The sequence below is a fragment of the Triticum urartu genome, chromosome 3 (genome assembly GCF_003073215.2).
Source record: "Triticum urartu cultivar G1812 chromosome 3, Tu2.1, whole genome shotgun sequence".
In the NCBI taxonomy this organism is placed as follows: domain Eukaryota; kingdom Viridiplantae; phylum Streptophyta; class Magnoliopsida; order Poales; family Poaceae; genus Triticum; species Triticum urartu.
Window position 1 is genome coordinate 588,037,530 of NC_053024.1, and position 14,407 is coordinate 588,051,936.

At 47.6% G+C, this 14,407-nt stretch overlaps 1 protein-coding gene across 2 annotated transcripts; it reads right to left on the minus strand.

Moving 5' to 3' along the window:
- Window positions 1-8,484: 8,484 nt before the first annotated feature.
- On the minus strand, window positions 8,485-13,887 carry LOC125545168 (amino acid transporter AVT6C). Of its 2 annotated transcripts, none has more exons than XM_048709044.1 (5): window positions 13,447-13,887; window positions 13,215-13,367; window positions 9,503-9,706; window positions 8,945-9,410; window positions 8,485-8,866 (listed from the first exon to the last, which is right to left on the minus strand). In XM_048709044.1, exons 1-5 carry the CDS (start codon window positions 13,823-13,825, stop codon window positions 8,716-8,718), a joined length of 1,353 nt encoding a protein of 450 aa, XP_048565001.1. In that variant the 5' UTR covers window positions 13,826-13,887; the 3' UTR covers window positions 8,485-8,715. The 2 variants fall into 2 exon arrangements, with proteins under 2 accessions (XP_048565001.1, XP_048565000.1); XM_048709043.1 differs by lacking the exons at window positions 13,215-13,367; window positions 13,447-13,887 and adding exons at window positions 10,039-10,188; window positions 10,308-10,853.
- Between the last annotated feature and the right edge of the window lie 520 nt (window positions 13,888-14,407).

Sequence of the window (14,407 nt, forward strand, 5' to 3'; positions counted from 1 at the left end):
TCGTCGACGGTGGCGTCTGGCTCCTGGACTCCAGCATCTGGTTGCGACAACCAGAAAGAAAGGAAAGGGGGAAAAAGGGGGAGAAAGCAACGTGAGTACTCATCCAAAGTACTCGCAAGCAAGGAGCTACACTACATATGCATGGGTATCAAATGGGATAAGGGTATCATATGTGGACTGAACTGCAGAATGCCAGAATAAGAGGGGGATAACTAATCCTGTCGAAGACTACGCTTCTGGCCACCTCCATCTTGCAGCATGTAGAAGAGAGTAGACTAAAATCCTCCAAGTAGCATCGCATAGCATAACCCTAACCGATGATCCTCCCCTCGTCGCCCTGTGAGAGAGCGATCACCGGTTGTATCTGGCACTTGGAAGGGTGTGTTTTATTAAGTATCCGGTTCTAGTTGTCATAAGGCCAAAGTACAACTCCAAGTCGTCCTGTTACCGAAGATCACGGCTATTCGAATAGATTAACTTCCCTGCAGGGGTGCACCACATACCCCAACACGCTTGATCCCATTTGGCCGGACACACTTTCCTGGGTCATGCCCGGCCTCGGAAGATCAACACGTCGCAGCCCCACCTAGGCACAACAGAGAGGTCAGCACGCCGGTCTAAACCTAAGCGCACAGGGGTCTGGGCCCATCGCCCTTAGCACACCTGCACGTTGCGAACGCGGCCGGAAGCAGAACTAGCCCCCTTAATACAAGAGCAGGCTTACGTTCCAATCCGGCGCGCGCCACTCAGTCGCTGACGTCACGAAGGCTTCGGCTGATACCACGACGCCGGGATACCCATAACTACTCCCGCGTAGATGGTTAGTGCGTATAGACCAAATGGCCAAACTCAGATCAAATACCCAGATCTCGTTAAGCGTGTTAAGTATCCGCGAACGCCGACCAGGGCCAGGCCCACCTCTCTCCTAGGTGGTCGGAACCTGCCCTGTCGCTCCGCCTCAAAGATCCACTCGCGGGTGCTCCTACGAGCCGACCCGTCTTTAATCACCACATGTATCATGTATAAAGTAAATAGTATATACCCGTGATCACCTCCCGAGTGATCACGGCCCGATAGTATAGCACAGCAGACGGACAAGAATGTAGGGCCACAGATGGAAATACTAGCATCCTATACTAAGCAAGTAGGATTGCAGGTAAAGGTATCAACAGTAGTAGCAAGGACAGGCTATGCATCAGGATAGGAATAACGAAAGCAGTAACATGTTACACTACTCTAATGCAAGCAGTATAGAGGAGAGTAGGCGATATCTGGTGATCAAGGGGGGGCTTGCCTGGTTGCTCTGGCAAGAGAGAGGTCATCTTCGATGTAGTCGAACACACGGACATCGGCAACGGTCTCAGAGTCTACTGGAAAGGAGTAACGGAGGGGGAACACAATAAATAACAGAGCAATCAAATGCAACACAAAGCAAGACGCGACAATACGTTGTGCTAGGGGTGACCTAACGTAGGGATAGGCGATACCGGCGAAGGGGGGAAACATCCGGGAAAGTATTCCCGGTGTTTCGCGTTTTCGGACAGATTAACCGGAGGGGGAAAGTTGCGTGTTTGCTATGCTAGGGATGTGTGGTGGACGAACGGGCTGCGTATCCGGATTCGTCTCGTCGTTCTGAGCAACTTTCATGTACAAAGTTTTTCCATACAAGCTATGATTTATTTTATATTAATTTTCAAAGGTTTATTCAATTTATGGATTTATTTATATTCCAAATTTAACTAGTAATACTTTTGCCACATAATGCAGTGCTAGCCACAGTGTATGACGGGTGGGGTCAGGGTCAAAGTCAATAGTCCAGTTAGTAGTTGACTAGGTCAACGTTCACTGGTCAAACTGGCTGGTGGGACCCGGCGGTCATAGAGACAGGGTAAATCAACAATTTAATTAATTTAACAGATTAAGTGGGGGGGCCACATGTCATTGACATAGATATTTTTAAACAGGCTTTTAAATGAAATGGGTCCACATGTCATTTTCAGTTACTCAACTAAACAGTTTTATTAGGTTCTAATTAGGTGGTTAAGGGAATGGTTAATCCGGGCGGGCCCACACGTCAGTGGGTCAACCCACTGCCAGACGTGTGTGCGCGTGTGCGTGCCCGACGGCGAGTTCAGTGAACGGCGGCGCCGTGTGAAGCCAGTGGCTCTGGCGACCAAAAGGGGCAGCCCTGGGTGCCAAACGGATAAGCGTGAGGCATCGCGTCGAGGGTGCCTTCGTCTGAAGCTAGGGGCGGCCGAAACAGCGCCGGTGGCAATGGAAGGCGGCGACTACGGCGGAGCTAGCGACAACCGGCACTGGAGGGCACGGGGAGGAGAGGGAAAAGGCCGTGGAGGGCCGGAGGCTCACAGCGGAAGCGGCAGGGTGCTCGATGGAGCCGGAGGATGTTGGGGCCGAGCGGATCGACGACGAGGTTAGCGGCTGCGGCCGACGGTGTCGGAGGAGGGGGCGCCGGTCGACGAGGGGACTCCGGCGAGGGGAGCAAGGCGAGGGAGGCCGGATTCGTGACGGGGCCTCCGGGATCCGTCCCTCTCCGGCGAGGAGGCGGCTTGGGCGAGCGGGACCCGGTGGAGGGGCGCCCTGCAGCCACGGCGAACGCCATGGCCACAAGGAGGAGGGCTCTGGTGTGAGCTCCTCTGCTCGTCGCGGGTGCAGGCTTGTTGGCTATTGCGGTCACGCTGGCCGGAAGCTTGACGAGGAGGCTCGGGCGCGCTTGGAGACGAACGGAAGGTGGAGGAGAAGACCAGGGGCGGTGGTTGCCTTGCCGGCGAACAACAGCTGTGACCCGCCAGGGGAGAGGTGCGGGGAAGCGGGGGGGAGAGGAGAGATTGCGAGGGGGGGTATGAGGCGCCTCGCCTCTGGTCTAGGTGTGTGGCGGCGCGAGGGAGATGGAGAGGGATCGAGCGAGAGGAGTGGGGGTCGAGTGGGTAAGGCTGGCTGCGGCTAGGTTAAGGAGGGGAGCCGGGCTGGGCCTAGTTGTTTGTTAGATGGGCCAAGAGCCCAGTAGATTAGTTTAGTTTATTTTTTTTGAAATATATTTACTATTTTCGTTAATCCTATATTGCATTATATTTTAAGTCTAAATGGTCTTTTTTTTAAATGAGAGACTTGTCATAAAAGTACTTTGCAATATTATGGGGTTGTCCGCTAGGCTTGGGGGCAATTGAAAAAAAAAATGTCTAGCCTTTTGTTAATTCTCGAAAAAGCCAAAACTAGAGCTATTGGCCCTGTTTTATTTAGGTTAGGAGCATCTACTTACTTCCACAGACTTTTGTTCTTATATGACAATTAGTTAGTGAATTCTAGCAACCCTGCGAGCATTTTTGTTTTATCATTTGAAGAAATAATAATTTGACTTCATTTTAAAAATTGAATTTGAATTCGGTTTGGATCAAAGTGAGGTTTAGAAAGTTAATCGCGATGACATGGCACCATTTGTGTGTGGTTACTGTAGCTTAACTACCGGGGTGTTACAACTTCAGTCATTCTGACTGGTTCTCCTGGACCCCACTTAACAGTACGGTGGTTCCTATGACTCAACACAAAAGAAAAAGAACTATGAAAGATCTAAGTCTTCGAGCTGCATAGGCTTCATAACGTGTCTTCTTTTATCATAGTCTTCAATGTGAATATCTTCATATACCACCTTTGTCTTCAATGTCTTCATACATTTTTAGGGGTCATCTTTGGTAGTAAAACCGAATCAATGAGGGACTTCTACCTGTGTTATCCTGCAATTCTCACAAACACATTAGTCTCTCAACTAGGTTTGTCGTCAATACTCCAAAACCAACTAGGGGTGGCACTAGATGCACTTACAGCCTTGTATAACAATTCAAGACACCATGCTAAATTGTTTGGATTTTTGACAAGTTTTGGATTTTCTGGAGTTTTCTCCATTTAAAAAGGTTGATAAATGACCGAACATGTCGCAACTTGCATACATGGTCGAAAGTCGTCCAAACCAATCATGGGTGCCTACTATGGGCATTGCCTACCATCTTGCAAAGTTGGGCTCATTTTAAGGATGTCAAAATATAGACAATGGTCAACGAAGGGTGTTTGGTTAGGCCAAAAGGATTTGTTTGAAAGCTCATTGTTTTCCGACATCCGTCAAATGGCCCCAAGGCATCATGCCAAGTAGTTTAGATATTTTTTTACAAGTTTTGCATTTTTTGAAGTTTTCTCGACGATGAAAAATGATAAATAAATGGCCAAACGTGTTGCAACATGTAAACAGTGTCCGAACTCGTTCAAATTTCGCATGGATGCCTCGTATGTCCGTGCCAGACCATTATAGAAGTTTGGGTCATTTATTCATAGTTCAAAAAACACCAGTTAAGAGGAGTGTGCCAGACTATGCCAGACAGGTGCATCTTCGAGCATATAGTTTTTCCTAATTTGAATGCTTCTGTTATTTGCAATTTCCATCATTATATATCAATATGAACACTTTTTTGTCCTAATCATTATTTTTTTCAACAATTCCGGAATTTCAAATTTTGTATGGAAATTATACAAACTTGAACACTTTTTCCAAAGTTAACAAATTGCCAACAATTGATGAAAATATTGAAAAAAACTGCAAACCATGTACCTTTTGAAATTTATCAACCTTTTCTGAAACACAGACATATCTTAAATTTGTGGGCAGAAAAATAAAAAATGGGAACATTTTATGAAATTCCAGAACATTTTTTTCAAATTGTAAACAATAGTTGAAAATAAGAACATTTTCTGGTACTCCAAACATTTTCTCAAATATTTGAACGGGTTTCAAAAAGAATAATAAAGTTTTAAAAGTAGAAACTGAATTGAGTAAAATGAATTATAAGTCCTAAAACTATTGGAGGTGTGTCAGTTTAGTCCTACAACTTCGAAACTGCAGTTTTAGGTCCTAAAACTATTGGAGTTGTGTCATTGTAGTCCTATAACTTCGAAACTGCAGTTTTAGGTTCTAAACCTGTTGGAAGTGTGTCAGTTTAGTCCTATAACTTCGAAACGCGGGCCATTAGAGGCATAATGGCTTGAGCTCCAACAAGGAGAGTAGACCGGTCATCTCAGCCTCACCCCACAGTGGCAGAACGACACATCACACAATGTTCAATTGCTACCCACCTGTGGCTGCTGCTGGGGCTATGTCACTCTCACCGACCTTTGCGCCAGCTTCGCAAATTCTGCACACTCCTCCGCGCCGTCTGATAGCAACGACAATTCCCCACTCGTGGCCATACTCGTGCCTAAACAACAACCTGCACGACAAGTTCTACGACAAGGGTGTCGGGGCAACGAAGATGTCATGAGAGAGAGAGAGAGGAGGGATGGCGTCCTCCATCCCGATTAGCTCGGGGTATCCCCGGTGGACGCGCCGAGAGAGAGGGATGCCGTCCTCCATCCCGATTAGCTCGGCGTCTCCCCGACAAACGTGCTGAGAGAGAGGGATGTCGTCCTCCATGCTGACTGGCTCGGGATCTCCCCGGCGGCCGCGCCAAACCTCTCGGCGAGGCTGTCCTGCACCTCATGGCCACGTAGGTGGTGGTCGTGCAGGTTGCAACACACATTGCGATGTGGAAGCGTATGGAGGGCCATGCAAGCTTAGGACCTTAAAAAATGGCTCATTTGAATTTTTTTTCACCAAAATAGATTTTGGCCATGCAAGCTTAGGACCCGAGATGAACAAACTTACATTGTTTTGGGACCTAAAATTGCAGTTTCGAAGTTATAGGACTAAACTGACACACCTTCAATGGTTTTAGAACTTATGATACATTTTACTGAAAAAAGAAGAAAAACAAAAAAAATAGAAAAGGAAAAAAAATACTAAAGCCCTAATAAATAATAATGTTTATAAATTTGACAAAAATGTTTTGTTTTCAAATAATGCTCGCAAATTTGAAAAAGTGTTTGTATTTTCAAAAAAATGTTTGCAAATTTTATGAATTGTTCATGTTTTCAAGAAAATGTTTGCAAATTTGAAAAAAAATCATATTTTTGAAAAAATGTTCACACTTCCATAAAAATGTTCAGAATTCTGAAAAATTGTTCAAAAAAAAATTATTTGTATTTCCCATAAAAAAAGGTTTGCATATTTGAAAAAAACCGTGTTTCCAAAAGAAGTTAATATTTTGAAAAACATTTTGTATTTTTGAAAAACATTCGTTCTTTCAAAAACTAAAAAACACATTAGCTACAATACCCCCTTGATCGGTTCGCTACGGTGTCCGGCCCGGTTGTATAGTGCTGGTTTGAACTGCTACAGTACATCCATTTTAGTTGATAAGAAACCGCGCTACGTATATAGTACATCACCAAAGCTGGTTGGTTCTAATGGTTATCAACGCGCTCACAACCGCGGTAGGTCTCGAGTTTGATGCCACAGCTCTCTAATTTTAGAGCGTGGGCGATTATTGATGTGGACCGGCTACATACAAGTCGATTGATTTAGTATTTTGGGTCAGTCAATTTTCCCCCCTCTGGCAACGCTATGCCTGGCTTTTTTTTAGAAGCACTTGTAACATTATTCATGCTTATAACAATTGTAGATAAACCGATTTGGACCTAAGATTAAAAAAAGACAAAGTAACTCCTATGACTAAGAATATAATGAAATATCTTGAAATCACCTTCTTCGCGATATTAATCTCTGCTCGAAGAAATACTCCATAGACTTTGGTAAATAAGCTGCAATTGGACTGGAGCAACGGCGTTGTCACTCTTTTACCCACACGAACATTACCAATAATGGTTTTTGAAAGCGCCTTGAATCGCCTATCCAAAAAGATGGAAAGCCTTAATCGATGAACGTATTTGGGTCGGGGATGATCACCTAAAAGTGCAGGCCGTCGAATCACTATATCTTCACCATGGTGTCGATTCAAGATTTCGCCTCCACAAAGAATCAGACCAGCAAAAACTTATCTTGACACAGCAACATAAGCTCATCAAACTCGAATAATCGAATCTGCGAAAACAAAAAACTCTCAAACCTCATGGCACCGTCAAAAGGACGGGAGAAAATTTATTCTCGCAAAACTATGATGATCACTAGACTTGATGAAGAAGATAAATATCTTGAAGATCCGATGTCCCCCCACCTCTCAACGCCAACATGGCAGCGGGAGGCGAGGTACATGCATGCTTGCGTGCATGCAATTGTTGGGCTTGGGCATGACATGCATGGATAATGGATGGGTCACACGTACATCACATTAACAGTTCGACTTTTTAGGGATGATGGATATGAGTACGTATATGTCTTTAGTGATGGTATAGAAATAAAAAAAAAATTCTAGGAAAAATGTATGTGTGCCCTCAGTATTGACTTTTAACAATTTACACATTAATTGCTCTTTTTTAGTGTATGTAAGAATACACTGATAATAGTGAAATTTACATAAAAAAGAAGTTTTTAAACAAGGAATGAATTAGGGGCATTGGTATTAACGTTAAAAAAGAAAAAGAAATAAAAACTAAGACATAATAAAAAGTGAAATGTTTCTAGCAAAAAAAATGAATTAGTGACATTGGTATTACTCTTAAGAAGAAATGAAATTAAAAGAACTTGCACACAACTTTGAGTGAAATTGCACTTTTTGTAATATGCGGTGAATACACGTAAAATAATGCAACTTCCACAATCTAGTATAATTTGCAGACATATTATATAGTACTTGTGTGCATACATATAAAAAATATTAATTGAAAAGTATTTTTAAAGAATGAATTAGTAAAATTTAGCAGAAAAAATAGCATTGGTATTACCCTTAAAAAAGAAAGAAAATACAAAATTTCCAGAAAATCAGCACAAAAAATGCACTTCTTATAATATATAGAATAAACATATAAGAGTGATATTTCCGTACTCTAATGTAATTTGTACATGTAGTACTTGCATGTATACTTTTACACACACTCAACATCTGAAAATAAACGTAAAGTGAGAAAAAAAACTCAACTGAAAAATTAAAAATAGAAACCAAAAGCAAACATGCGCAGAAAATAAAAGCAAACACAAGGACAAAAAAAGCATGCACACACTAATATTGGGATGCATTTCATCAATGCATGTGCATGCAAGAGCCACGAACTGTAGACATGCATGCATGCATGAAGGCGCATCGTGCTCTGACCAAGGATAGGCAAAAAAAAAAATCAACTGAACAAGTAACAGAGTTTGTCGGTCTCCTACACATGTACTTATCACAAAGCATTTTGAATCGACAGCCACAAATTTGACTGACCGAAAATAATAATTCAGTCGCCTGACATGTAGCTAACGTGTTATTGATGTGTTTAGGACGTTGTACCGAAGCAGAAATGATTATATATTTTTCAGAAATCGAGAGTGGGATTTGAAGCTGTATACACTACCGTACGGTGGCCATCATCAGCTGCAGTTGGACGGCACTAATCCCCCGTTCGATTCGAGCGTCAGACATGAAACATCGTATCCACAGCAAATTCGTCTGACAAAAAGCATTTTTTCTCTTCGCCTGATATTTATACACGGTAAATGTATGGCAACTGTTTTATACAACAACGGCCGACTGCCATTTGCTAGTTCTTACAGACAACATACACAATGCCTCGTATGACATTTGCCACGATCAAAACCTAAAGCGGAGGAACTCTTTTTTTTTTTCGGGTGAAAGAATTTTGATTTATATTATAGCTATATAAATAATGAAACTGTACATGCTAGCTAGCTCCGGCATTAACACCTTTCACTTCGCCCTTGATGGAGCTCATGACGTTGGAAGCAATGGCGATGCTGCTCGTGATCACCGCTAGAGTGATCATCATCGCTGCCAATGCCTTGTCTTTCCTCTTCGCTATTCCGTGAACATCCCTGGAAAAGTTTCAAGGTGTCGGATTAGGCCAGGAAACGTTAAGTTTTATGTGTACAAGCAAGTGATCAATGGCGCACCTGAGAACAATGGCGCCAGGGAAGATGAGCGAAATGCAGACGGCGAACGTGGAGCCCGAGTACTGGAAGAGCGTCCAGATGCTGGGGATGGCGATGGCGAGCACGTAGAGCACCGCCATGAGCACGGCCGTGAGCGCCACGAAGCGGCGCGTGTCGGTGGCCAGCGGGCGGCGGCCTGGGAAGAGGAGCTCGTCGACGTTGACGCGGAGCGAGTAGTGGAGGAGCGGGAAGACGAGCACGAGGTGCAGCGCGTAACTGAGGCGCGCGGCGTCGTTGAGCGCCTGCGGGACGCCGGAGCCGGAGCTGCGGTCGAAGTTGGCGAGCACGTCGGGCATGGTGGCGTCCCCGAAGAGGAGGAAGCCGAAGAAGCCCACCGCGGCGTAGATGGCGGCGCAGAGCACCAGCGAGATGCGCACCGCCGACTTCATGTCCGACGTCTTGCTCAGCTCCGCGCGGATGGGGTGCACTGCCAAGCCAGAACCGGTGAGCTGTGCTGTACAGCCTCGAATATTTGAAGAAAGCTACTGTGAAGCATATGGCGCGGTCGCTGTGGGGTACCGTTGAAGTGGAAGGTGAAGGCGACGACGATGACCGGGACGGCGGTGAAGAGCTCGAACGGGGACGCGAGGGTGGAGAAGTCCGGCAGCATCCGCGGCATCTTCGCGGTGCCGGTGAAGACAGTGTACACCGCGATCCCCATCGTGATGAGCATGAACACCGCCGCCAGAAGGATGGACACGGCCGACGTGTACCTCAGCGAATCTGCAAATTTTACAGTAACCATTTTATCTTGTTTTGTCATTGCAACCCTACTGGTAGTAGTGGCACATTCCCCTCTGTCGGCACTTGAATGGAAATCAATCATTGGCTAGTACAATCAAAGATGCAGCACGAGGGTGCACAGCGACAGTGCACTGAGCAATCGCCGGGCCACGACGCCACGTCGCCACGTGCTCATCCTCGACATGGCTGGCCTCACGATCTACCCGTAGCTTGGTTTTTTAGACAAAAATTTTTGCTACGTCAACAGGCCGAGTGCCCGATTCGGTCGCGCACCAGATAGCTGTGCCCGATTCGAGCGGCGGGGTACGTACCTACATGCTTCTGGAGCACAAGAGGCAGGAGAATCACCGCGGCCGCCACCAGCACCGCATCCCGGCCGGTCCACCAGTGCGGGCCGAACCACTCCGGCAGCACCCCGGCGTGCGCCTCCCCGCTGCCCACGGGGCCGGACATCACGTCCCCTGCACCAAAACTCTCCCAACACTCAGGATCTCTCACCACACCAGACGCAAGCATGTGCGCGCCACGCTCGGCACTGCACTGCGCGCCAGAGCCTGTGGGGTTTCCCGGGATTGATTACCGATGATTATGAGGTAGACGGTGAGGGTCCCGACGCAGTTGAAGGCGATGAAGACGTTGAGCAGCTTTGCGCCGGCGCGGCCGAAGGAGCCGCCCATCAGCGCCGCGTACGACGGCGTGCCCCGGGTGTACCGGAGCATGAAGTCCACGGCGACGTTGGCGAGGAGCGCGACGCCCACGATGAGCGCCAGGGCCGGGGCCACGCCGAGCACCCGCATGGCCGCCGGGATCGACATGATCCCGGCGCCCACCACGCTCGTCGACACGTTGAACACCGCGCCGAGGACGGACGCGTTGCCCGGAGCCGCTCCCGCCGGGTCCCCGACTTCGTGCTCAGGCAGCAGGAGCGCCCCCTCCGCCTCGCTGCCGCCGGTGGCCATGCCGGGACCGCGCGAGCTCTTGGACACCATGGTTGACTTGATAAGCAAGAGGGAGAGGGAGAGAGCAGCGCGGTGGGTGCGAATTTGTAATCGGCGGCTCGAGAGCGTGAAAGAAGGAGTGGTGAGACAAGGACGGGGTGACTGTGCCGAGGGATAAGAGCTGAGTCACACGGACATGGGCGATCGAGTGGAGCTCCACGGCTTGATTACTGCCGCTGCGGTGGTGGTGGACCTGTCTGGTAGAGAAGGCAGATGGCGACCGTACGTTCGTGCTTCCCACGAGCTCCAGCGGAGTGGCGCTACAGACGACTAGACCCTGGCCTACTTTCCTGTTGAAAACCATTCTTTAGCTGCCCCTGCTGGAATGTGTTTCGCGTGCAGTATATTTTCTTCTGCCGTGCAAGTGCAAGTGACCTGCAGACCATTAGCATCACTAAACTATTGGAGTGAAAGTGACTGAGTGACGTGCAGATCATGATACTCGCTCCGTCCGTACATCCCTTTTATTCATTTTGATGAAAATATTTCCGAACGGAGAGAGTATGATTTTTTTTGCTCTAATCCTTCTATGATTTTTTTTCTACCGTGGAGGGAGGTACATTGGGCGTGGGGGGACAAAACCCTAGTATTTACACGGCCGCCCTACCAGTGGCGGAGCCAGGAAATATGTATTAGGGAGGCCAAGTACTGCTAAAACAAGTTAGGGAGGGCCAAGCTAAAGCAAAATAGATTTTCAGCAGCAATAGATTACTAATTATGTCACTGTTCATAGCAGATTAGCAGCAAAATCCAGATGTTAGGGGGAGGCCAGGGCCCCTGCTGGTCCCCCCTGTCTCCGCCACTGCGCCCTACTCCTCTCACCCCTCTCCTCATCTCCTTCTAAGGCGGCTGCTGGTGAGGGGGCGGCAGGGCTCTTCCTTGTTGTGAAGGAAACCAAACAACACTTTGGAGGGGATGGTGGTTTACCGTGTTGTGAGGGGCGGCGGTTGCATCCGACCATCGATGGCTGCCTTGGGCAGTGTGCACGAGGATCTCACGGAATCTAGCCTATGCTGATGGGCACGACAACAATCGGCGAGAAGATGGTGTGGCGTCAACTGGAAGTAATGTGATGGTGTCTCCTCTTTCGTTGAATTCTCATTCAGCCAACTTGTGTGAGCAGGCTAGAATAGAGGTGGATGACGACACTAGCAATTGACATCAAGATTTTATTCTCTCGATGTGAAAACCAATGATTTATCATTTTGGGTTGGCGTCTTTTCATATTTGAAGGTGTTGACTCCTAGTTATGCTTTGAGGGCGATAGCTCCAGGTTCTACTTGTGGTTGGATCAGTCATCGGCATGCCAGCGACAGTTCCTTCTCAAAGATGTTGCGTCAGGATCTTACGCCTTTTGTTAGGTTGCAAAATTGCTTCACCGGCGAATATAGTCAATAGTCATACGGTTTGGATAAGATTGTAAAGAAGATGCCGCGAGGTAGGCCTTATACGGATGGTTTTGGATTTTGTAAACCTGATTTGTTCGATATCAATGGATGACGCTGGTTGTCATTGTTTTCGATACCAATCAATATAGAGATTTGAGAATTATCCTATTTTCCAAAATAGAATTACTTACATGACATAATCCAACTGGTTGTTGCTGTTTAGACTTGCCCATAAATGGTGTGATATGGCATGTCGTGCAAATTTAAGGTGGTAAGTGTCGTCCGTGTAGCAGTGCTCTTTTCAAAATAAAAAGAGCGAGGCACAAATATGCCTCCTTTTTCGCCTAAAGTAATTATGCGTTGTGAACGCTACAAAACCCAATGAAAAATTTACTTTTGAATAAACCTTTTTCATTCTATGCAAGTCCGCTCTGCCATTTCCTCAAATTGGGCTTTTGCTCGCAGTTTTATCTATGCATGTCCCCGAAAACAAGCACAAAACACCCAAGATACATTCGAGCTTAAGCATTACTCATTTTTCTGTCCAAAAACTATGCTAAATCGCTCAAGTCAAACTCACAGGTCACAACTAATCACTAAATTGTACTCTTCAATAATAGATACATCTGTTTAGTTCTAAAAAAAGGCATTTGTTTAAGCGTCAATTAACATGAGATGAAGGGAGTACTCCCTCCGTTTCTCCTAAATATACAAGACCTTTTATAGAGATTCTAATATGAAGTACATATGGATGCACATATAAACATATTTTAAAATCTAGATTTATTTATTTTGCTCCGTCCATAGTTCATATTAGAATCTTCTTTTATTTAGGAACGGAGGGAGTCCTAGCTCATTCGATCAGATCCCAGTCTGACTGCCCCACCCCACATGCATGTATGGGAAGATCATGTCACAATCAGAACTGATCGCCAACTCACTAATCTGGCTATCAGTTTTTTCTAAGAAAGCTACGATCTGGCTGTCACATGGTCTCCAGGAAGCCACCTAGCTAGTAGTATTGCCAAAAATGAAAGGCAATCGAACTACTGTAACTAAGATAAACAAAGGTGCAGTGCATTGAATTGAACGCGAACTCACCGACGCGGCGGAGGAGCACCAGCGGCAGCAGAACGACGAAGGCCGTGGCCAGTATCACAAACTCCCTGCCGGTCCACCACTGCGGGCCGAACAGCTCCTGCAGCACCCCGGCGTGCTCGCCTCCCCCCTCCACGCTCCCGGACAGCACATCCCCTGCGACCTCGACGCCATTAGGCGCGCGCCACGGTTGACACCCAAGAATACCACCAATCGGAGCGGCTCAGACTCGTACCTATGATGATGAGGTAGACGACGAGTGTGCCGGCGGTGGTGAAGGCTATGAAGACGTTGAGCGCGGCGGCGCCGGCGCGGCGGCCGAACGCGTCGCCCATGATCCCCGCGTACGAGGGCGGGCCGCTGGCCCAGGCCGTGTACCGGAGCATGAACTCCACGGAGACGTCGGAGAGGAGGGCGACGGCCGCGATGAGGGCGAGCGCGGGGACGACCCCGAGCACGCGCATTGCCGCCGGGATCGACATGATGCCGGCGCCGATGATGCTCGTGGACAGGTTGAACACCGCGCCGGAGACCGACGCCCCGCCGCCGTGCCCACCCGAGAACTCCGGGAGCAGCGGCTCGTCCACGCCGGCGGCGCCAGCTCCCTTGCCCATGCTCGCCGGCGGCCTCGTGTTCGAAGTGCTCTGGGGCGTGTGGACGGCGTTCGTCGTGAGTACTCAAACTGGCAGAAGACTATGTAGGTATATCTATAATGAGAAGAAAATTACTCTTATACCCTGATGTGGTGGGCATGACTACGGTAGGAGCAGCAGCTGGTAGGGGGTGTAGCATGGTCATTTCGTGCGTGAGTGCATACAATGGGACATGCGAGGGAGAATGATTGGAGTTCGAGAGGCTGGACAGGGGGGCCGTTGCACTTGGACGCCTATGCGCCCCGGTTCGTTTTTGGCGATGACACGGTGGACTGAACCTAGTTAGCAGCCGCACGTGCTCGCTACATCGATCTGTTTCATTAACGAACAGCTCAGGGATAGATCGTGAGTCATGACGTCCCAGGTAATATTTCTCGATTTCTTTAGATCATAATAATTGATTGGCAATTTTTGAGGTAACATGGCTGTCCTTTCGAAACCGTTGGATGATTTGGATCCGGATCGACGTGTACGGTTTGGCTAATGCAGCTTCAAATGTGCACAGGCTCCTATTCCGCCTTGCACGTACGATGTGAACATGTA